At 35.0% G+C, this 25126-nt stretch overlaps 2 protein-coding genes and 1 pseudogene across 4 annotated transcripts in view; 1 reads left to right on the top strand and 2 right to left on the bottom strand.

Annotated features, from left to right (window-relative positions):
- Positions 1-4062: 4062 nt before the first annotated feature.
- Positions 4063-4965, bottom strand: LOC120070085 (WEB family protein At1g75720). Its single transcript, XM_039021936.1, has one exon. The coding sequence runs from the start codon at positions 4852-4854 to the stop codon at positions 4174-4176; it is 681 nt and encodes a 226-aa protein (XP_038877864.1). The 5' UTR covers positions 4855-4965; the 3' UTR covers positions 4063-4173.
- Positions 4966-8226: 3261 nt separating this feature from the next.
- The window catches only part of LOC120070074 (phospholipase ABHD3), a 38161-nt gene continuing 21261 nt past the window's right edge, over positions 8227-25126 (bottom strand). For all 3 annotated transcript variants that reach the window (XM_039021918.1, XM_039021920.1, XM_039021917.1), the window contains 5 exons: positions 12363-12419; positions 11308-11438; positions 10283-10366; positions 9947-10016; positions 8227-8863 (listed from right to left, as the gene is read on the bottom strand). In XM_039021918.1, coding sequence (XP_038877846.1) covers positions 8432-8863; positions 9947-10016; positions 10283-10366; positions 11308-11438; positions 12363-12419 — 774 coding nt within the window. In that variant the 3' untranslated portion in view covers positions 8227-8431. The remainder of the gene's footprint in view (positions 8864-9946; positions 10017-10282; positions 10367-11307; positions 11439-12362; positions 12420-25126) is intronic.
- On the top strand, positions 19360-22753 carry LOC120070076 (annotated as a pseudogene).

Below are 25126 nucleotides of genomic sequence, written 5' to 3'. Positions count from 1 at the left end.
AGTCCCACTGATCCCCTAATGAACAATTTTTTTGTGATCCAATCAACAAAATCGAGTCCCTCTCGGGCTAATGAGAGGGTAGGGTCCCTTGTTCAAGACCCAGAATCAGCACTTAAGGGAACAACCTCTCCACTATACCTAAAATTGGGTAGGAGTGAATTCTATCTTGCACCCTATGTCCCCAGCTATCTATCCAGTCTTACCCAGAAATGGGAGGCTATTGAGCCAACACTATTGAATATGCCTGAATATACATCTTATGGATCTTATAGATAAAAGTCTGAATATGCATCTTATGGATGTAGTCACAGCATATTTATACGGATCTCTTGATAATGATATTTATACGAGAATCTCATAAGGATTTAAAGTACCTGAAACATATACATCAAATTCCCGGGAATGGTATTCAATAAAGTTACAGAGATCACTATATGGATTGAAACAATCAGGACGGATGTGGTACAATCGCCTGAGTGGATATCTATTGAAAGAACGATATCAAAATAATCCAATATGTCCATGTGTTTTTATAAAGAAATCATAATCAGGATTTGCTATTATAACTGTATATGTTGATGACTTGAATATAATTGGAACTCCAGAAAAGCTTTCAAAGGCAATAGAATATCTCAAGAAAGAATTAGAGATGAAAGATCTCAGAAAAATAAAATTTTGCCTTGGTTTGCAAATTGAGGATTTAGCAGATGGAACATTTATTTATCAGTCAACTTATATAGGAAAATTTTTGAAAAGATTTTATATGGACAAAGCACATCCATTAAATATTCCAATGGAAGTCCGTTCATTAGATATAAAGAAAGATATATTTCGACCTCGAGAAGATAATGAAGAAAACTTTACTGAGAATGCAATATCTGGTCTTGCAGATTCTTGATATAATGATATTCATTATTCTTTATATCTAATGCAGATTCTTGATATTCATTTGATCCATACAAAGCTATATCTCAAACAGGTTATCAGTTCACATGTGGAGGAACTGCTATATCATAGCGATCGATGAAACAGACTATAACAGCCACTTCCTCAGATCATACTTAAATTCTTGCAATTCACGAGGCTAGTCGAGAATGTGTATGGCTAAGGGTAATGACTCAACACATTCGTGAAATGTGTGACTTGTCTTCTAATAAAAACCATCTAACAATATTATACGAAGACAACACAACTTATATAGCCCAAATCAAAGGATGGTATATTAAAGGAGATAGAACAAAGCATATTTCATCGAAGCTTTTCTATACTCATGATCTTGAAGAAAATGGCGACATCACTATACAACAAATTTGTTCGAAGAATAACCTGGCAGACTTATTTACAAAGGTATTACCAACTGCAACTTTTGAAACATTGGTGCACAATATTGGAATGCGGCGACTCGGAGATTTTAAGTAATGTTTTCATGAGGGGAGTAAATATATTGTATTTTTTTAGGAGTATGTATTATATGAAATATGTACTTTTTTCCTTCACTAGGGTTTTTCCTAGTAAGGTTTTAATGAGACGTATTTCATATATATATGGGCATCTAAGGGGGAGTATTATGAATATTATAATAGAAAATAGATGTCCATTGCTTAGTGTCCCAAAGGTCGCGTGTCACCATTTATGTTGTCCATGTGTCATGTAGTTATTCATGCTTGGTGTCCATGTAAGTTCATATCCTACTTGCCACTTTGCTATAAATAGTGGCATTTGGTGGATCTTAAGAACACACCTAGAATTCCACTGCCACCAATTTTTATATTATCCAATTTCATGACATTGGCTTATTTTATGTTTTAGTTATTTTATTTTATAATTTTAGTTTTTATTTATTATTATATTAGATTTTTCATATCCGTATTCTCGTTGTGCTCCTCAATTTTCATAGTACTTTTTCTTTTTTTCTTTTTTTTTTTTTTGCTAAATTATATATTAAAAAAATATTTGAAAACTTTGCATTTTGTATAAAAAATATACCCGTTTCAAAAATACCTTTAAAAAAGAGTTCAAAGATGGTTACCGATAGTTTTGGATGGAAACCATTAAAAGTTTATTTAAAAAATACTTTTAAACTTTCAAAAGTTTCAAAAATACTCTTAACTTAAAAAAAATAAAAAAATACATTCACCGTTAATATATGAACAAAAACCATAAATACCTCATTGTAAAAGTAACTTTAGAATTTAAAAATGCTCGTATGTTTGATATGTTGATTAATTTGTTTGAAGTTTTGTTAAATTCGAAAATAACCAATTTTAAAACAATTATATAGATATCTTTTTTTTTTTTTTTTTTTGTATAAATACTTTCAAATTTCTCTTAATCCATGAAATCTCCAAAAATTTCAAAATCAAAATCTCCACCTTAAAACATATCAAAACGATAAATAGTCAGACAAAAAATGTATTTGACTATTAACACACACTCAACTATTAACGTACAACTTTGTTAAAAGATTTAAGTCCTAAAATCTCTTAATACTTCTTTTATTTTCTTTCTTTTTATTATAGTCCATATACCTTAACTAAAGTGTGTAATTTCGTTTATTTACTTATTTTAGACAAATAAATGTCAAACGATTAACAAAAAAATGGAGTAAGAACGTATTGAATAAGGAATCTGAGAAAAAGATGGAAAATAGAGAAATAAGATTTCTATTCAAATAACAGTAAGAGTATTTTTGAACATTTTTTTTAAGTTTAAGGGTGTTTTTGAAATGTTTGAAAGTTCAGGGGTATTTTTGATACAAAATACTAATGGTTTCATCCAAAACTAAGGAAAAGTATTTTTGAACTCATTTTAGAAGTTTAAGGCTACTTTTGAAACTTTTGAAAGTTCAAGAGGTATTTTTGACACAAAGTACAAAATTTAGGGGTATTTTATGTAATAGTTATATATATATATATATATATATATATGAGTGTTCAGCCCAGCTTATGCGCACCTAGGACAACCTGCCTGATCTAACAAGCAATAATATTTGAGTGAAGAAAATCCATAGAATATTAAATCTATTTATTTACACTTTACATCATACATTTGTCTTCATAAATACTAGTAGACCTTTTGTGCTAATGTATGTGGATCCACTTTATTTCTAAAACATGCTGTGACACAATATAGAAAAAATTTGCATACTCCCGTTTATTGAAATTTGTTTCTAGTAGTTTTAATTGTTCAATTTTAATTTATATACTTTCAATAAATCTTAAATTTAGTCTCCATGTCGAGTTTATTGTTGATGTTTTTTTTTTTTTTTTTGTTATCTATTAGTATTCTATAAATTTTGAAAACATATTTACATATTGTATTTCAAATTATTGAAAATACATGGAGTAAAATTAGATTTATTGAAAGTTCACTAAAATTGAACAAACTTTAAAGTATAAAAACCAAAATGATATTTTAACGATCCTATTATTATTTATAAAAGTGACTATCTAAGCTCAATGTTAACTACCTTGAAATTTTAGTTTTTTATAAAACATTGAAAAAGGTAAATCTTTTGTTATGCTTGAAAGTACAAATAATTTAAGCTAACACGAACATATTTCAGTTTTCATAAAACATGAACTTTCATGCACATGATTGAATTAAATAATATAACATAAAAAATTTAGATTTTTATATTATAAATAAGTTAACTTCTTGCCTACCTTATTCAATTTTTTTAAAGCTCTATCTTGACAAAGACACAAAACAATTAATACTCGCTTAAAGCATATGTACAATTAACTTATTAAATTGGTTTGTAGCGTTTATTCCAACTCCAAATTCTATTCATTGATATTTTCAAATATAATTTCATTCCATCGTTCTTTTTCTTGTTTGAGAAGAAGCATATTCCACACGACAAAAAAAAAGAAGAGGAAAGAAAAAACAATGGGATATTACTAACCTATTTGATAATGATTTAAAAATGGTTAAAATCATTTTGAAATGGTTTTAATAATTCAAAATTATGAAAACAGTTTAAAAGTGTAAAATTTCGAATTGATTTGAGTGGTTAAAGATGAATTTTCATTTTTAACATGACAAAAATTATTCTAACCATTTCAAAACCATTCCCAAACATATATTACTAAATTACAATCCACAACGTAGACACAACTGGATACAGAAACATCCAAGTGGGAAGAAAGGAAGAAGGCAAATAAAAGGTTTTTAATTGAAGGAATTGAAAGATGAAGGAAGAGCATTCTCAGGAGACCCTTTTTTCCTGAATATGAACAACAAATCTCCCACCAACGGAATAATTGGTTTTTTCTTTATCTTTTTCTTTTCCTTTTTGCCTCCAAAATACCCTATTTTGTCTCCAAAGCTCAATATCTGAGCCAATGTGGGTGACTCTGTCTCCTCCATTCTCATCATCTTAAACTCTGACCTCTTCATTTCTTCTTCTTTCCTTTCACTCTCACATCCCATTGCAATTCTTCTCGTCGCCACAGCTTTTGCTGCCGCCGCCGCCTCAGCCTCAGCCAACTTCGACATGTTCTTATGCAGCTCTGCATTCAGTGATGCCAATGCCACTTCTGTATCTTCTTCCTTCTCCTTCAGTAACCTCAACTCTTCCTTAGTTTCTTCCAGCTCTGCCTCAAGTTTCTTCAAGCTATCCAAAACATGTTCTTTCTCTTCTTTTGCTGTTGTTGTAGAGCTTGGTAAAGACTCCCATGTGCCTAGTTCAGGCAATGGGACATCAGCAGATGGTTTCGGCAACGATGAGTATGCATCTCCGACTAGAAGACGTTCGCCGAACACGGCAACAGCTTCTTTGACGGAGCGGAAGGGGCGGGAGGTGTCGACGATGGAGCCAGAACTTTGGTTAGGCATTTCAGAGCCTTCCATGGTTGGAGAGTTAGTGAGTTTGGGATGTGGAAGATATGGTATATTTGACGATTGGTTTGGTGGGAGAATTGAGTTCTTTGCTTTAGCTTTAAAAGTAAAGGGGGAGAGAGAGAAAGGGATGGCTGTTGTTTCAAGGTTAAGACAAAAATCATCCTATCATATTGTGTGGGAAAGATGGTCGAAAATGACTACCCAACAAATAGAGAGGTGGAGCTTATACATAATATAACGGCTAAAATCCTTTATCCTTTTGTATTCCTTGGATTTTGGATATAATTTCTATTTGATCCTCAAAATCTTATATATTTTAGTTAGTCTTTAAGTTTTAGTTTTGTTACAATTTAGTGAAAATGTTACTGTTTACTTAGAGATTTAAGTTTTGTTTCAATTTGATCATTTTTTGTCTCTAATATTGATGTTTATTAATTAATTTAAAAAAAATTAAAAGAATTATAATTAATTAAGTTTTACTTTTTTTAATTTTTTTTAAAATATAATGACAAAAATAGGATTGGAGGGAAAGATTTTCTAAGGATAGGTATTTTGGGAAACTATTGATAAAAATGGGGTAATGGAATCATGTACCGGGTACACGATTTCCATGTGACATACTCGTGTATCTGGTACACGAGTACCACTACCGTTTAATCAAGTTAGCACCACGTCGGCTGACTGGTTGACCGGTCAGACGCAAACTCGTGGACCCGGTCCACGATTTGCTTTTTTTTTTTTTTTAAAGTTTGTTGACTATTTTCTTTTAATTGTAGATGTACAACAATATTAAAACTTTAGAAATTGGTCCCCAAATTCCTTCATTATTAAACTTAATTATATATTTAATCTACAATGAAAACATCTTACACTCATATTAAAAAAAATATATCATGGTATTAAAGAATATTTACAATTAGTTCTTTAATTTACAATTTGAAAATGAAAGTTCACATAAAATTTAAAAACGACTCCCCCTGGCCCTTACCCCTCATGGGGTTGTTTTCGTGTCCCTCTAAATTAGGTTCACCCTATTGTCGTTGAATAGTCTTCGATCGGTGTCAGCAACATTGAGTCATCTTGTTTGTTGAATAATATCTTCTACGTTGACCAATGTTTGCTGACACATTGAATCCAATTCTGGTAAGTTGTTCTGAACTGAATATTGTTGAACATCGCCAATAAAATTATTATGTACAATAAAATAAATAAATATTAAACAATATTCATATCATATATATGGAAAATGTTTGATTTTAAATCTCTTACTATGCAGTAATAGTAAGCGTCGTCAGGTGTGATAAATCGCCTCGTGATCGAATTCATATATTTCTAAGTTTAACATACATATATTTCTAAGTTTAAATCAACCCAAACAAATAAAAAAAAATATAAGATCTAAGATTTAAGATTTATAAACATATACATATAAGATCAACCCAACAAATTCATATATTTCTAAGTTTAATATACATATATTTCTAAGTTTAAATCAGCCCAAACAAATAAAAAAATATATATAAGATCTAAGATTTAAGATTTATAAACATATATATATAAGATCAACCCAACAAATACATATGAGATCAGCCCAACAAATTCATATATTTCTAAGTTTAACATACATATATTTCTAAGTTTAAATCAGCCCAAACAAATAAAAAAAATATATAAGATCTAAGTTCAGACGATTATATATTGAAAATCAACTAGAGAAAGAATTTTGGCATAGAAGCATTCGGAAGATTTTGGACGGACAAACAAATGGAGGACTCGGTGAGGAAAATCGAGCAAAATTGAAATTTTGGAAGATTTCGATGAGGAAAATCGAGGACTCGGTGATGAAAATCAAGCAAAAGAAGCAAGATTTCAAAATTTTCGGAAGGCAGAAAGCAAAATCGTTCGAAGGTCTCGGTGAGGAAGAAGAAAGGCAAAAGCTCTCAGTGAGGAAGAAGAAGGGGTGGACGGCGATTTAATGGAAAGAAAGTCGTGTACCCGGTACACGACTTAAGGTAATCGTGTACCGACTACATGATTACCTCAGTCAACCCTGCACGACTATCACGGCAGACTGCGCATACCAGATGGACAGGGACTCGTATACCCGATACACGATTTAGAGCTAATCGTGTACCCGGTACACAATTTAAAAACCTATTTTTGGGAACACTTTCCCTCTAACCCTATTTTTATCATTATATATTAAAAAAATATTATTTTAAAAAAAATCCACTTTTTTCATCATTATTAAAATTAAATCTAAAATTTTACTTCATAATTTAAATTAATTAATAAACATTAAGGCCAATGACTGAAAGCAAGTATTTAGTGAAAAGTCTAAAAATCAAGGAACCAAATTGAAACAAAACTCAAATCTCAAGATAAAATTATAACATTTTGAAATCTATTAACTAAATTGAAACCATAACTTCAAGACTTTGGACCATTTGGGCCTCAAGTTGATGGAGTGACTACACTTATAATAATTGGTGTTTCCAACTATCATAACCTATAATTAGTATTACTATTTCAAACAATTTTTTTTGTTAAGGTGTTTACTACTTTTTATCCATTTCCTTTCATTCTCAGATTAAAATAACTTATACCCAAACATATAATATTATAACCCATAAACTATAATAACTCAGGTCCAAACACTTTGTAACAATTTGAAACCAGGATCTAAATATAAATTAAATTCAAAATCTAGTGTATTTTTCTCAAGTAACAAATTAACGTCGCTGAACATGCATTCTTTCTCTACACATAACCAACATTCTCCAGTGATGAAAAGCTTAAAATGCTTACTTATCTCTCCTTATCTACAACGCTATCATGCAAAATTTTGCAATTTATAGTTCTTTCATTAAGCAGCTGCTTTTGGGGACGTGGACCATGGCGTAAGTTGTAGTTGAATCTCCAAATATTTGATTTTCTGGTGCAGCAGGTCGAATATCCACTGTAGCTTAAATTCTCTCTCTTACTTGGCTTTCACATCACTTAATGCTCCAACTACAAATGTTGAGTGAACGGAACAGAGGTTAGTTTAAAGGAACCTCATAGAGTGAGTTCATTTTGTGCAATTTAAAGCTGGCTAGAACAAAATTATAAAGTAAGATGAATCGATGATATAATATTAAATTTACCTTCACCCATCAACTTAAATTTTTTGATCCATTGGTGATTTAAGATGACATCAAAACAGAGTCTGTTAAAACCCTACATGTTATTTCCTTCTCAATTAATATTGATTTTTTCACTTGTTGGATCTTCTATATATTTCAAGCCCCCAAGTGGAAGAAAGTGTTGAATGATATAATACTAAACTTACCTTCACTCATCAATTTAAATTTTTGGATTAAGATGGCAAAAACATCAAAATGAATGGAAAAAACAGGGATCAATTTTATTTCTTTAATAATAGTACATAATACATGAAAAGTTGGACAAACAATTAGTTACATTACTAGTTTCAGGTATTTTATTTCTTCCTAATAAACTACAGTAAATGTAATTCTATCTTTTTCTCCATTTTATTTCAATTGAATGGTACTTTAATATTATTAATACTTGCTAACAACAAATTCTATCTTTTACGTGAACCTCCTCCAGGAGCGGGGTTTCTATATCTCTTCTTAAGGAGTAATGAGAGAGCTGGGCGCACCATTGGCCATGTTGTGACAATTGCAATGTAAGCGAGCAGCCAAAACGATTTACCACTCCGGCGTGCAACACAATCTGTGCATTTCCTTACAAGAGTTGTGGCCTGTGTTGGATTTGGATCCTTTTCTTCGTAGAGCTCTGGCTGGTCATTCTTCCTAACATGGTCAGCCTCTACTTTGTCCAAAATGACTTCATCCTTGGTACTAACATTGGCCGTTGCCTGGTTTGGCGTGTCTTGCATAGTATCATCGGTTTGCTCGTCACCTACAGCAGTCACCATTCCGTCTTCCAAAATGCTCACATAAGGACCCTGATCGATGGAAAAGCTTGGAGTAGGAACTGTTGTCTTTTGCACCTGCAAGAAAGTATACGTTGTTTGAGGCTAGATCACATAAAAATAGAAGCCTCCTTATTATCACACATTAATTAATTCCAGTATTTATTTTAATAACATTGATGGAGGCATGGGAGAGCCAAAAATTTTTAAATATGGAAGGGATTGCAACCAAGAAAAGGCTCCAACTTCTAAGGCATCAGGAAATTGTTCAAAAGGGATCCTTTATTCTGGAAAGTTTCTAAAGTGGATGGATCTAGCATTCCACTTGTTTGAGGTGAAAAATACATCAAAAGACTGGATGGAGAAGCGATCAATAGAAGAGCTTCGGTTCTTGGAGGAAAACAATATCACAGCTGATATCAAGGATAAAATTTTAATCAAACTTTTTCTTCTGCCATGCACCAGAGATGCAAATGCTCCAACTTAGAAACATGGACAACTGGAAGGTGATCATACTGATGACATTAGGTTTTCAAGCTCCCTGTTGTCCAGTTCAACGTGCTTTGCTTGGTCAGCATTTATTTGAGAATTGGCATCATACACAAGCCAAGTTCTTTGAAATGAAAGCCAATCCAACAATACACTTCACTTTTGTAGGAAACAGGAACCGAGCAGAAAGAGTTGAAATATCTAGCAGTGTGGACAATATTACTATATTAGTAACGATATATAGGAAGAAAGAGTTAAGTTGTCAATGAAAAGCTCTACAGAAGTGGGAGGGCGGCTCCAAACCTCCCAAAAGTTTGGAAATCTATAACTATTCTTAATTGTAATAGAAAACTAGTTAGAGTTATTCCTATCGATTCTCTTAGATGATCCGGGAGGCCAGAACATTGTTAAAAAGTTAACAATGATGGTTGTCCAATAGTACGGCAGCTAGCTAGCTTGGATCTCATCAATTTCATCGATGGAGGTGTCTCAGGTGTTAGGAACAAAGTAGGGGATAAAAAGCTGATCTTCCCATGAGGTAGAAAGGCCCAGCGCATTTTCCAATGTTACAGCTCTCATTATATTAGATAATCCGGTCAATCATGATTCATGATTTCTCTTTCAATGTGCCTGAGCTTAGCTTTAAATTTAATAACGATCGTGTTACTGCACCTGCTTTATTATGCGAATGTATGGGCTAGAATGCAGAACGCCAAGGAATTCATCGACAGCTCTCGCCCACCTGATTTGACATGATGAATCACAATTAGATGACTTCAATTCCATGTTTGCTAATGAAATTTAAGCTGCAAGATAAGATCTTGAAAGACTTCTAAGTAATCAGTAATTCACTCATTTTATTATTATTATTATCATTATTATTATTATTATCATTATTATTATTATTATGCTCAAAGTACGACTACCATGACCCACAATCTATAATCTGGAGAATTACACAAAAATTCCTTTTTCCCAGTGCAACAAATGGGCGCACATGTAAATTACCACAGGGTGTTGGCAGTTATCCCTTCATAGAATGCTAGATGTCCTCCATGTGGTGTCGTTGCTAGAACAACGTTCCTATTTGCCCTGTAGATAGTTAATCAATCAAAGTTATCCAAAGTCCAAGAAAGATAGGATTAGGCAAGTCATAGCACTGAATTGTACTGGACCTGCTATAAAGGCGAGGAAAGAAGGAATTTAGAGGATTAGAAACTATTTTCTTTTATTTAGAAGAAGCGTTTGGTTAAAATGTGTTTGAATAATTATATATTAAAAGGTAATGTGGTATTTTCTCGCAAATGATTTATTTTCTGAAAAAATGAAAATGTTATTCCTTACAAATTCACAGATTTGTGAATAGTAATTCCTGAATGTGAATAACTTGTAAAATAAATCACAATTTATAAAAACAATTCTGGAAACAAAGATAGGGAACAGTTTTCAAAATAGTTCCGAATTCTAGTTATGTTGGAAAGTAATGTGCGCACCATGTCAGAATGTAGCAAAATAGCCATTATTGTTGAGTACAGTATGAAATTTTGGACTTTTAAGCAAAAACAAATTGAAACCTTTTTCATCATTACACATCGCATGGTGTAATATATTGATAGTCAGTTGAGTAGATAACAACAGACCGAGTTCATACGGGCTATTTTGCAAAGAACAGGTGGGGAAACTCATTCACATTTGAGGAAGGGGATGTTTGGAAAATTTAACGGTAAACATCTAACATCAGATACTGGCAAAGAAAAAAAGAAAAAGGGAAAAAAATCACTTAGCAAAAATTCGATGACAAGGTGAAATAGTTGTTGATCATTTCCTTTCCTGTTAAATATATTCTTTGTATTTATTTTAATTATCTTAGCTGTTTTTATATTTTCCTTATTTGTATTGAGGGTTTCTTTTATTTAAGAAACCAAAACCCCTTCCTTCTCAAATGGAATAAGAGAAAAGGTATTATTTTCAGCAATAGTATAGCATTAATGTCAAAAAAGTGTATACAAGCATGAACTAGGAATATGTCCTACCTACACTCGTCCCATGGAATGGCTTCTTTTGTGCACAACGGATCATCCAAAGCACTGATACATAGAAGTGGCACTGCTACATTTCCCACATAGTTAGAACTAGTGGCGTGCCTGTAATATGCATCCACGGTCTGGGAAAGGAAAACATGTATTAGCGTTTACAAAGTTATGGAAACATGAGGGCCTTTTGGGTTACATTTTACAAAAGGTAAAAAACTGAAATGAAAGAGAAAAAAAAAAAAAAAAAAACCTAAAATAATTTTTTTAAAAATGATTTCATACTGTATTTAATTTTAAGAACTGTATGAAAAGGTACTAGTGCATATTTTTTCATTTATTTCTTCCATATATTAATTAAAAAATATAACACACGTGGATCACATTACGCCTAAACAGTTGATGATTATATATGAACCGTTAACTTGAAAAACACACTAAATATTTTACTATTTTAATTATCGATGGGCTTGCCTTTTTTACCCCCCAAAATTGTTTAATATGAAATTTGGCAAAAAAAAAAAAAAAAAAACAATTTATATGCCTAAATTTTGAAGTTGTGTCAATTAAAACCTTATATCATTTATTGTATCAATTTAAATAGATCTTATGTTAGTGAATTATAATTATTTCCATTTAAAATCAAGTCATAATTAACTAATTAAATTTTTTTTTCTCCTAATGTAGCAAGAAAAACTATCACAAAATTGTTACCTAGATAAATGAAGAAAACTAGAGGAAAATGAGAAGATAAAAGACCACTCACATTAATAAAAATTTGCTACTATCCAATTGATTCCAATATACCTCCGTGATACTGAAGTCTTATACATGTGGAAATTATACATTAACAATTTTGCTTTTCAATAATTTGCTCTAATCAGCTGAGCTAAGATGGAATCTTAACAAACGATCTAAATTAATTAACTTATGAAAGGATATAAATTGAGGTCAAGGGTATATGACTAGTTGAGATATTGCTCGAGTTGGCGAGTATAAGTTGATTCTTTTATTTAAATTTATTCAGTCAAAAGAAGTATTCACAGTGAATGTTTTACCTCAAAATTTCCAAGGACACGTGTGGCATAGTTGTCAAAATCACGAACCGAACGTGACTGCCATGGAACAAGAAGAAAATATTATATATATATATATATGTATATATTGAAAGAAGAATAAAACATAATATTTACGTGGAAAATCCTAGAACGGGAGAAAAACCACGATAGAAGAGCTCTTCTATTATACTTTTTCTTATCACCAATACAAGAGAGGGCACATATATAAATAGACTTGTAGGAAACCCTAATAAAGAATAGGGCAAAGTAAAAGTACTAAAATACCCTTAGGGCTAAAACATGAAAGTCTTCTATTTTCAACACTCCCCCTCAAGTTGGGGCATAGATATCAATAAGACTCAACTTGCTAACACAAAAATCAAAGCTTTGCCTAAGTAACCCTTTTGTGAGAATATTAACCACCTGTTGACCAAAAGGAATGCAAGAAATACAAATACCGCCACTGTCATGGAGTGTCTATTGATTTCCACGTGTTTTGTTTTATCATGTTGAATCGGATTATTCGCTATGCTTATCGTTGCTTTGTTGTCACAATAGAGCTTCATAGGAAGATCACTATCTTAATGGATATCAGATATAACTTTCTTCAACCAGATTTCTTCACACATTCCCAAACTCATAGCCCTGTATTCCACTTCAACACTACTTCTAGCAACCACACCTTGTTTCTTACTTCTCTAAGTAACAAGATTACCCCACGTACAATACCCAGACATAGATTTTCTGTCTACAACAGAGCCTGTCCAATCAGAGTCGGTGTAAGCCTCAATACATCGTTTGTTTGTTTTTTTTAACATCAAACCCTTAACTGGAGTAGTTTTCAAATATCTCAGGATGCGATTTACAGCCTTCATATACTCTTCATAAGGTGCTTGCATAAACTGACTAACTACACTGACAACATAGGATATATCTGGTCTATTATGGGATAGATAAATCAATTTTTCCACTAGACGCTGGTATCTTTCTTTATTGACAGGAACTCTATTAACAGAATCACCCAGCTTAGCATTAAATTCTACAGGAGTATCAACAAGCTTACATCCAGTCATACTTATTTCTTTCAATAAATCAACTGTATATTTCCGTTGAGAAACAGAAATCCCCTCTCTTGACCGTGCCACTTCCACCCTAGAAAATACCTTAATTTTCTAAGGTCTTTAATCTCGAACTCAGCCATTTTCTTTTTTAGCTTGATAATCTCAGCAACATTATCCCCTGACAAAACAATATCATCTACGTACACAATAAGAACAACAATCTTCCCCGATATTGACCTTTTTGTGAACAGAGTGTGATCAGAGTGCCCCTTAGTATAACCTTGGGACTTAACAAAGGTAGTGAACTTGTCAAACCAAGCTCTCGGAGACTGTTTCAAACCATATAGAGATTTCCAGAGTTTACACACCTGATTATCAAACTGATCTAACCAGGGGGAGGACTCATATAGACTTCTTCCTCAAACTCACCATTTAGAAACGCATTTTTCACATCAAGTTGATGGAGAGACCAGTCTTTGTTTACTACCATTGAAAAGAGAACTCGAACTGTGTTTAACTTTACTACTAAAGAAAAAGTGTCTAAGTAGTCTATTCCAAAGATCTGAGTAAACCCTTAGGCAACCATTCTGGCCTTGTACCCGTCAAGAGTTCCATCAGACTTATACTATACAATGAACACCCATTTGCATCCAACTGTTTTATGCCCTTTAAGAAGAGCAACACGATCCCAAGTATTATTCTTTTCAAGAGGTCTCATCTCCTCCATGATTGGAGCCTTCCATTTAGGAATCTCCATCACATATAGCTCCCTCAGTACAAGCATCCGTATTACCAGAAGTTTTGTCATTCTTACCCACATCACATATACCACTCTCAACACAAACATCAATATTATCAAAAATAGGAGTACCTTGAGTTGGTGTTGTTTCCAACTCATGGACCGTAACCGGAGAAGCGACAAGTGGCACTATAGCGACAGGTGGCACGATTTCCTTCCTGAGATTCTTCCTATAGTACGTTATCCTAGGGACCTGTTTGGTAGGTAGGACAGTATCGTTTACACTCAAGATAGGTTCAGGAAGTAAATCTGTAGGAATTGAAGATGTGGACCAATTAGTTTCTTCACCAGGACTCTCCCCCTGAAGAGGACTAATGGAAAAGAAAGATTTGTCCTCAAGAAAGGTGACATCTATCGAAACAAAATACTTTTGTGAGGATGGACGGTAACACTAATACCCTCACTGATGAAGAGGATATCCGACAAAGACACATTTCTGAGCCCGAGGGGTAAATTTAGTACGATTAGGACCATGAGTATGGATAAAGGCAACCAAACACCCGAAGAGGGACATCAGGAATAAGGCATGTGGTTTGGTATGACTTTTTGAAACACTCAAGAGGGATATGAAATTGGAGAACATGGAAAGGCATTCGATTGATCAGATGCGCTGCAGTCAGAACAACGTCCCCTCACAAGTATGGGGAAAAAGAAGTAGATAACATAAGGGACCAAACAACCTCAACCAGGTGGCGATTTTTCCGTTCAACCACCCCATTTTGTTGAGGAGTATACACACAAGAGCTTTGATGAATAATTCCTTTAGATGCCAAAAAATCATGGAAGGCGTCGTTAAAAAACTCGCGCCTGTTGTCATTCTGAAGGATGACAATTTTTGTGTTAAACTAAGTCTCCATAGTCGTATAAAAGTATCGGAACACCGATGAAACTTCCGATTTATCAGTGAGGAGGAACATCCAAGTGAGACGAGTGTGATCATCAATAAAGGTCACGAACCAACGCTTCCCAGTAGAAGTAGTAATGGTTGAGGGACCCCAAACATCACTATGGATAAGCGTGGAAGACTTAGATGGTTTGTAAGGCTGACATTGAAAAGAGACCCGATGTTGTTTAGCACGAATACACACATCACAAGACAAGGACGAGACATCAAAATTATGGAACAAATGAGGAAATAAATATTTCATATATTGAAAACTCAGGTGGCCAAGGCGAAAATGTCATAACATATAATCTTTTTCAGAAGTAGAATAACAAGAAGAAACTAAACTAGTCCTATAACAGTTCCTAGGGGAAACATCAACATTAAGGAAATAGAGGCCCCTATCGTACCAAACAGTGCCAATCGTCATCCCCGAGCTCAGGCCCTAAAAGAACACAGTATCAGGTGAGAATACAACCCAAATATCTAGTAATCTTACTGATAGATAATAAGTTCTATGATATTTTCGGGACGTGTAACACATCCTGTAAGGTCAAACCCTTAAACGGAGAGAGATAACCCTTTTCGATAACGAGAGAAGGACCCATCTACAATCCTAATTCTTTCATTACCAGCACTCGGACAATATGAAAAAAATTGATCGGATGGGCCGGTCAAGTGATTTGTAGCTCCTGAATTGAGAATCCACGACTTTTACCATTAACACTAACAAGACCGAAGGAATGAATCATAGCTGATTGAACAATAGCTGACTCCAATAGCACCAAAGTCATTCTAGTTATTCACCTGGGGTTGAGACTGAGAAGTGCCATTTGTTGAATCACACACAAGTGCTTGTCCAAAATTTAACTTATTGTTTGAATGACGCCGTCTACTATTCGGGGGATGACCATGTAACTCCCAACACTGATCCTTAGTATGTCAAAGCTTCTTGCAATGTTCACATACCGGAGGAGGTCTACCATTTTGCTTGTCACCATCAAGCCCAGATAACTTTGCACTAAATGCAGTGGAATCTGTTGAAGAGATAATAGGATTATTCATGGTGCTCGATCTATCCTCCTCCAAACGAACCTCCAAGCAGATTTCCATGAGGGAAGGTATTGGTCTTTATCCCAGTATCCGACTACGCACAATATCAAACTTAGAATTCAAACCAGCAAGAAAGTCATAAACCCAATCAGTTTCCTCAATCTTTGAATACTGTACTCCACCACATGGACAGTCCTAGACAATCTCACGACACAGATTCATCTCCTGTCAGAGTAAAGACAACTTGTTGAAATAGGACGTCACGTCCATCGTTCCCTGTTTGTATTAGTGTTTTTGAGGTGACCTCGGGCGCGCGCCTAAGGCGAGAGGTGAGGCGCCCAAGGGCCTGTGCGCCTCGTACGTAGCTGAGGCGAGCGATTTGAATAAGGCACTCGCCCAGTGGCGCCTTGCAGCGCCTTGCGCCTTGGCCAAGGCATGCGCCTGAGTGAGTGATATTTAGTGTCTTTTTTTTTTAACCTAATACAATGTTATAACCGAAAGCCCACGTAAAAAAGCCCAGTCATGTAATCTACTATTATACAGCTGTCTGTGATCATGCAAAAATTAAAAAAAGGAAAACGTGCGACTCTTCCAATTCTCCTCATTTACGTTAGCTATTTTCTGGAAATTTTAAATCTTCCTTCTCATCTAAGTTTCTGAGGGACTTCCAAGAATAAGGAAAAACTTTCCAGTTCTTCAACTTCTTCGGTTCTTAATCTTGGCTGCACTCAACTTCTTCGGTTCTTCTTAATCTTGGCTGCACTTCTAAGGGAAACATTTCCAGAAAAAGGTTAGTGTTTTTTCCTTCCCTTTCATTTATTCTTCTCTGTGGCAGATTCTGTTCTAATTCTTCTGAGTGGATGGATGCATTTAAAACATAAAAATCAGTTCTTTCCCCCTTCATTATTCTTCTTTTCGGCAAAATCAGTTTTTTGGTTTGTGCCTTGTGGTTTTCTGGTAAAAATCAGTTCTTGCCCCCTTTCATTATTCTTATTTCTGTCAAATTATTTTCTAAAAAGGTTAGTTTTTTTTTTTAGTAGTATAGTGATTTTCGGCAAAATCTGAGTAAAAATAAGTCATTTTCTGCCCCCTTTCATTGTTCTTCTTTCTGTGAATTGTTTTCTAGAAAGGTTAGTTTTTTATTTTTTTTTTTTTAGCGCAGTGATTTTCGGCCGATTAGATTCTGAGTGGATTTTTTATCTAAAAAAAATCAAAACCAATTTTTTGGTTTGTGGTTGTAGTTTTAAAGTTTTTTGGTTTACTTTTAAATTTTATTTTAAAAAAAGTTGAAAGTTTAAACAGATTGAGTTTTTTTGTTTTTTTTTGGGTAAGCTAATCTAAGTTTTAAAATAATAAGATTATAGTATAGCAGACAATAGCACTGGGTGATTTTTAAGGAGTTGTTTCTATTCTTTTATAATATGATGGGAGAAGGAGAACAAAAACGCAAACATCCCAGTTGGCAATATGTGATATTAGAAAATGAAAATGATACAAACACATGCAAATGTACGTTTTGCAGAAAAATCACAAAGGGTGGCATTTGCTGGGCAACACAACACTGTATTGGTGGGAATCAAAATGTTAAAGCATGCTTGAAGTGTCCAACCAATGTAAGAGAGGAACTAAAGGAGTACCAAAGGAAGACAAAAGCAAATAGGGAGGAAAGCAATGCCCTCAAATGGAAATGGGTGGATGTGGATCAAGTACCGGAACATCTAAAAAACGAGCAATTCAATCACAATCACAAGAAAATCCACCACAAACTAAGGGAGCTATGGATAAATTTGCGTATCCAAATCCAGCTAAGGTCGTTGATGATCGAAATAGATTAAAGAAGCTGAAGCAATCAACCATCACCGAGAAATACAACAAAGAAAGGAAAGATGCTACAATTCAATTTATCATGCATTGGATTTATCAAGCAGGTATTTCCTTGAATACAATTTGATTAAAAAGTTTTCAAATAATGATTGAAGCCATAGGACAATTTGAACCTGGGTTGATACCTCCTTCTTATCATGAGGCTAGAGTGACATGCTTACAAAAGGAAGTAGAACATACAAAAAAATTAATGAATAACCATGAGGTTGAATGGAAAAGAAATGGTTGTTCTTTGATGTCTGATGGGTGGACTAGTAGAAGAGATAGAACCCTTATAAATTTTTTAGTGCATTCTATTGCGAGGACATTGTTTTTGGAATCGATTGATGCATCTGCATGCATCAAAACTATAGAAAAAATATTTGGACTCTTGGATAGCATGGTGGAAAAGATAGGAGAAGAGAATATTGTCCAAGTTATGACTGATAATGCCTCGAACTATGTCTTAGTTGGCAAATATTTAGAAGCAAAGCGGCCACATTTATATTGGACACCATGTGCTACCAACTATTTAGATTTGATATTAAAAGACATGGGGAAGATTGATCAGATCAAAAGATGTCTTAAAAGGGTTGTGGTTTTATTTATAATCACTTTTACGTACTTAACATGATGAGAGAGTTCACCAATCAACATGAATTGGTGAGATCAGCGGTTACACGTTTTGCAACATTGTTTTTTACCCTAGCAAGTATCCACAGGAATAAAACGAACCTGAGAAAGATGTTTATGTATAAGAAATGGACGACTTCCAAATGGGCAAAAGATCCAAAGGGAAAAAGAGCAGCCAACACCGTTTTGATGCCATCATTTTAGAACTCAGTGATCTACACTTTAAAGGCATCCAGACCATTAGTTCGAGTACTTAGATTTGTCGATGGTGATAAACCTGCAATGGGATATATCTATGAGGCCATGGATAGGGCAAAAGAGGCTATTAAGAGTGGGTTTAATGATAATGAAGATGAAATACAAGCCAATTTGGGAGATCATTGATAGAAAATAGGATTGTCAACTTCATCAACCATTACATACTACTGGATATTATTTGAATCCATCACTTTTCTACGACCACAACAATAGAATTACTCAAGATGTTGAAGTCATGAGTGGTCTTCTTAAAGTTGTGCAGAGATTGATACCATCTACTAGTGATCAAAATCAATGCATGGTAGAATTAGAGTTATATTATGAAGCTAAAGGCATGTTTGGCATTGACTTAGCAATCAACACGAGGAAAGTTAAGACGTCAGGTAAGGACATTCCCTACTACATTAATAGTGTATATAAGTATGTTATTTCTAAATCATGTCAAATATGTGAACAACATCATGGTGGGCTCTTTATGGTGGTAGTACTTCAGTTTTGCAAAAATTAGTCATGAGAGTCCTTAATCTGACATGCAACGCTTTTGGGTGTGAGCGCAATTGGAGTGTTTTCGAACATGTAAGTGATCATTTTGTTTTCTACATTATTTATTTAAAATTTAAAATAAACTTCTAACTCCAGATTGGTTAATAATTTGTAGATTCATATAAAAAAGAGGAATAGGTTGGAACAGAAGCGCTTAAATGATCTCGTTTATATAAAGTATAATCAAGTACTTAAAGAGCACTTTGATTTAAAGGATCAACTTGATCCAATCTTCTTAGATCATATAGACGAGAGTAATGAATGGCTGGTCGGAACATTGGATGAAGAAAATAATGAAGCTAAAGTTGACAATGAGCTAGTTTTTTATGACAACGACCTCATATGGGGAGATGTAGCTCATGCTAGTGGCGTTAGAGAACCCATCACGTACACTAGATGAAAAGAAAAGTAAACTGCCTCTGCCTCCACTTCTAAAGTTCAAAAGCAAACACCAACTATACAAGTGTTTAATGATGAAGATGAGGACCACGATGAAGAGGAATTAGACATTGAAGAGGACGATGGTCAAGGGGGAGCAATGGATGAAACCTTAGATTTAGATGGGGATGATGTTGAATTTGATGTTTGATCATGTTTTGAACTTTTACTTTTAGAGTTTTGTTCATTTTTATTTACTAGATTACTATTATTAATCTTTAAGGCTTTGACATTTGTATATAAACTTATGTTCTTCTTCTACATATATTATATATTTATTTATTTAGTCATTGCACCTCGCTTCGCTCGGGCGTCGCCTCTCGCCTTGAGGCGATCAAGGGACTTGTCGCCTTGGCTTTGCGCTTTGAAAACACTGGTTTGCATTCATCGACCTGTCTACGCAATGTATGCAGTCGAGATGTGTTCTGCCTCTTTGAATATAACTTCTGTACTGCATCCCAGATATCCCGAGCAGTCACAACATAGAATAAGGGTTTTCCTATTTGTGGTTCCATGTTGTTAACTAACAACGACCGAAGTAAAGAGTCCTCTCCTTTTCAAATGTGCTCTTGAGGATCCCCAGGTCTAGGTTTCAGTATATCACCAGTTAAATACTCAAACTTGTGATATCCCTCAAGGGCCATCTTGATAGACTGAGACCACGAGAAATAGTTCTAGCCATTCAACTTTTCCCCTGTAATAAATTCTACAGAATTTCCCATTGATCCAGACAAAAAATTTGTTATGGGTAAAGCAGGGAAAGTAGTTACCAGATTCTCTGAATACATCAGTAGATTGGAAGAGAGATCTAAGTGAACAGGGGCTGACTGGATGTTTGTGGTTGTCCCAAGAACTGCCCTAAGAGCTACAATCTCTTGTTGAAGATGGCCTAACTGTTGTTGGACCTCCATTGGAGATACACTCATAGGACCCATAATGCCCTGACTTCCCGAAATAGATTGCACATGGCTAGTGGTGGCTGACTGGACAAGTTGCTATCCAAGGTGATGAGAGGAAGACTCCCCAAACTCAAAAACACTCCTCTAATTGTCACTGCCCGCGCGATCTAGGTACCCGACGATCGGTGGGCTTACGTGAGGACCACCGACTGCGACACACTGGCAATAGGAAGACCGATGCTGCCGCTCGAAGCCATCGGAAGACCGGTTGTGGCATTGTTGCTTGGAATGGTCGAAACCGAGAGGTTGGCTGCAGCACGACTGCTCGGACTGGTCGAAAACGGAAGGTTGGCTGTGTTCGGCTAGCCTGTTGCGATCGAATCAGTCATTGGCCAAGATTCGATAGTGGGAGGGTGTGGCTGTGTGGTCGTTAGCCTGAGCAGGTGTGGAAGAGCCGTCTGGAGATATCGATCCACAACAGCCTGCACGGCGTCGGCGCCACTGGTTATAGCAGAAGTGGTGTCGTCGGCTACTGTTGTTGGTGAAGATTGAGGAACCAATGGTTGATTTTCGTCAATGATAGCTAGGGTTTCGTCACCATGCTTTGATACCATATTGAAAGAAGAAGAAAACACACAGTATTTACGTGAAAAACCCTAGAACAAGAGAAAAACCACGATAGAAGAGCTCTTTTTATTATACTTTTTCTTATCACCAATACAAGATAGGGCACAGGTATAAATAGACTTGTAGGAAACCCTATACAGAATTGGGCAAAGTAAAAGTACTAAAATACCCTTAGGGCTAAAACATGAAAGCCCTCTATTTTCAACAATATATACACACACATGTATGTATGCATGTATAATATGAATTATGGTTGGACACCAAGAAAAAAACACGAGAACAAGAACAAGAACAAACAAAACAGAACAGAATTTTTGTGATACGATTGTAAAGGTTTGTCCTAATTTTTTTAAAACCATCAAAGAAGTGAGCAAAAATCCTGAAGCTGAATCTCAGAAAGCCTCACAAGGCCTTAATACTACTCCGATCTACTGCGTTGAATGGGTGGATAAATAATGTAGACCTACAGATATGTGCCGCATGTATCAAGCTTTATTCTAAATCTATCGTCCAATTTGTTATGAAATTAAGCGTAACATATAGCCGTGTATTCCTCACGTAAGTACAGCTCAAGAGGTCGGTTTGCATTTAAAAAACTAGAGCAGAATAGATGGAAATCTTGATTGTGCATAAATTCCAGATCTATTTGTTATGGCTTCTTTACTTTATCTCTTCGTCATCTGTATTATCCTTGGTTGTTATCTTCATTTCTTATTGCCTTCTGTGTATCTATATGTGGTCTCTTCATGTTACTCAGCTAAAAAAACATTATTTTTTCTCTTATTAATCTTAGAAGGAAAGAATTTCTTAAATAGAAGAAATACCCAATTAGAATTTCTTAAATAGAAGAAATACCCAATTACAAATAAGGAAAGAATAAAATACAACAAACATAATACAATAAGTACAATATAAAATTTCACAATAAAGGAAATAATCAACACTCCCCCTCAAACTGGTTTGAAGATATCATTCATAACCAGCTTGTCAATCAACTTGTTGAATTGCCACTTTGGAAGACCTTTGGTTAACACATCTATAATTTGCTCTGCTATCGGGAGAAAGGGAATGCATATTATTCATGCATCAATCTTTTCCTTTATGAAGTGTTTATCAACTTCAATATGTTTAGTCCTATCATGAAGGAGGTCCCTGATGGCCCTGGCATTCTCCTGCGTCCTGGCTATGTCATCCTCACTTGCCTTGATTGCTTCTAGAAGTGAAAGTTGTCCCCACAAACCAACACGGGTCCTTTCAACATGTTTTGTCCTCACTCACATGCATCCTAGGAAAATTCCCAAGAAGTCACCCAACATAGGATTGCTCTAAGCTAAGCACGCTTAACTTTGGAGTTTTTATAATTGAGCCACCGAAAAAGAAGATGCACCTTGTTGGTATAGGTAGTAACTTTCAATTCTTTTAAGCCTTTCTTAACCATACTTTCATGTCCTCAGGATCCCTCTCATTCGGATGTGATATCGGTTCATTCATGTATCCCTCCTGAACTCGGGTCGTTACATGGACAAAGCATGTTGAAGGGACCCGTGTTGGTTTGTGGGGACAACTTTCACTTCTAGAAGTAATCAAGGCAAGTGAGGATGACATACCCAGGTCGCAGGGGACGCAGGGGAATGCCGGGACCATCAGGGGTCAAATCCGGATTCCGAATCCTGGGCCTGGGGCGTTACAGATAGTATCAAAGAGGAACCTCTCCTAGTAAGATGTGGTTCGGGGACGAACCAAGCGGAAGTTGGTGGGCATGTAACGACCCGAGTTCAGGAGGGGTGCACTACTTCTTGCAACCACACTTTGTTTTTTACTTCGCCAAGTAACCAGATTTCCTCCAACAAAAGAGCAATACCCCGAAGTAGATCTTCTATCAGTCGTACTTCCTACCTAATCAACATCAGTGTAAACCTCAATGTTTAGGTGGTCATGCTTCATGAATAATATACCTTTTCCTGGAGTACCTTTCAAATATCTCAAAATTCTATAAACTGCTTCAAAATGAACTGACCCGGGAGCATGCATGAACTGACTTACTACACTAACTGTGAAAGCAATGTCAGGACGTGTGTGAGAGAGGTATATGAGTCTCCTTACAAGCCTCTGGTACTTTTCCTTTTCTTTTACTTCTTTTTCAATTGCAGCAACCAATTTTAAATTTTGCTCAATAGGAGTTTCTGCTATTTTGCAACCAAGTAAACCTATCTCATTCAGTAAGTCAAGAATATACTTCCTCTAGTTGACAAGAATACCATTTTTAGATCTGGCAAACTCCATTCCTAGGAAATACTTTAAGGTTCCTAGGTCCTTGATTTGAAAATCATTAGCAAGGTTTTTCTTCAAGATATTCAATCCTATCTCATCATTACTTGTAAGAATGATATCATCAACATACATTATCAAAACGACCAGCTTACCACTTCCAGTATGTTTATAGAACATAGTATGATCAGCTTGACTTTGATTGTGACTGCCTTTCCAAACCCTTCAAACCATGCTCTGGGAGATTGTTTAAGCCCATATAATGATTTCTTTAACTTGCACACTTTGTTAATCCCGAGATCCACCTCAAAACCAGGTGGCAAGTCCATAAAAACCTCTTCTTCAAGTTCCTCATTGAGAAAGACATTCTTCACATCAAGTTGATAAAGAGGCCAATAAAAAATAACTGCCACAGACAACAAGATTCTAATCGAATTAATTTTAGCTACTAGAGCAAATGTTTCTTGATAATCAATGTCATAGGTCTGAGTGAACCCCTTGGACACCAATTTGGCCTTATACCTTTCAATACTACCATCAGCTTTACATTTTACAATGAACACCCATTTGCATCCCACCGTCTTCTTATCTTTTGGTAGTTCGACTATGTCCCATGTGCAATTTTGTTTCTGTGCATTCAACACTTCCATCACTGCTAATTTCCAATTCAAATCATTTAGGGCTTCCTATATATTCCTTGGAACAAATAGGTTGGTTATTTTGGATGTGAAGGTTTTATGACAGTCGGACAATCTATGATAAGAAAGATAGTTTTCAATGGGATATTTGGTGCATTTATGAGTACCTTTTCTATGGGCAATTGGAATATCAAGATCAGAGACATCAGGTAAAAGGTAAAGGATTAGAAGGAGATGAAGAACTAGGAGAAATAGGGGTAGAGTGTCTAATACCTGGATCTTCAAGATCATTCATCCGAGTATTTGATTGGTCCTGTGATAAGTCAATTGTCTGATCTCGGACTTTTTGAGTCAAGTTTCTTCTAGTATAAACCTGAAGTTCAGGATTTCGACTTGTAAAGTCATTTTGTAGTGTTTCTCCCCTGGAAGAAGAACTCTCCATACTTGGTATCGAAGGACTAGAGCTCATAATTGCAGGACCACTGATGTTTGGGGGAGATAAAGTATCCCAAAAATTATCTTCAAGGTTAGAATCACCCCCTGAAGAAAATTTGGGCCAAAAAAGGTTGATTTTCCAAAAAAGACACATCCATACTCTCAAAATACTTGTGGGTCAAAGGATCAAAAACATTTGTAAGCTTTCTTATGAGAAACATAGCCTATAAAAATGCATTTAGTGGCTCGAGGATCAAGTTTAGTTCAAGAAAGAGGAGAAGTATGGACATAAGCAGTACACCCAAACAATTTAATTGGTAAATCAGAAGACAGCTGATTATTAGGAAAAAAACTCATTGAAATGAT

The sequence above is a fragment of the Benincasa hispida genome, unplaced genomic scaffold (assembly GCF_009727055.1).
Source record: "Benincasa hispida cultivar B227 unplaced genomic scaffold, ASM972705v1 Contig887, whole genome shotgun sequence".
NCBI classification, from domain to species: Eukaryota; Viridiplantae; Streptophyta; class Magnoliopsida; order Cucurbitales; family Cucurbitaceae; genus Benincasa; species Benincasa hispida.
Note: the sequence above shows the minus strand (reverse complement) of the source record. Positions and strands in the feature narration are given on the sequence as shown.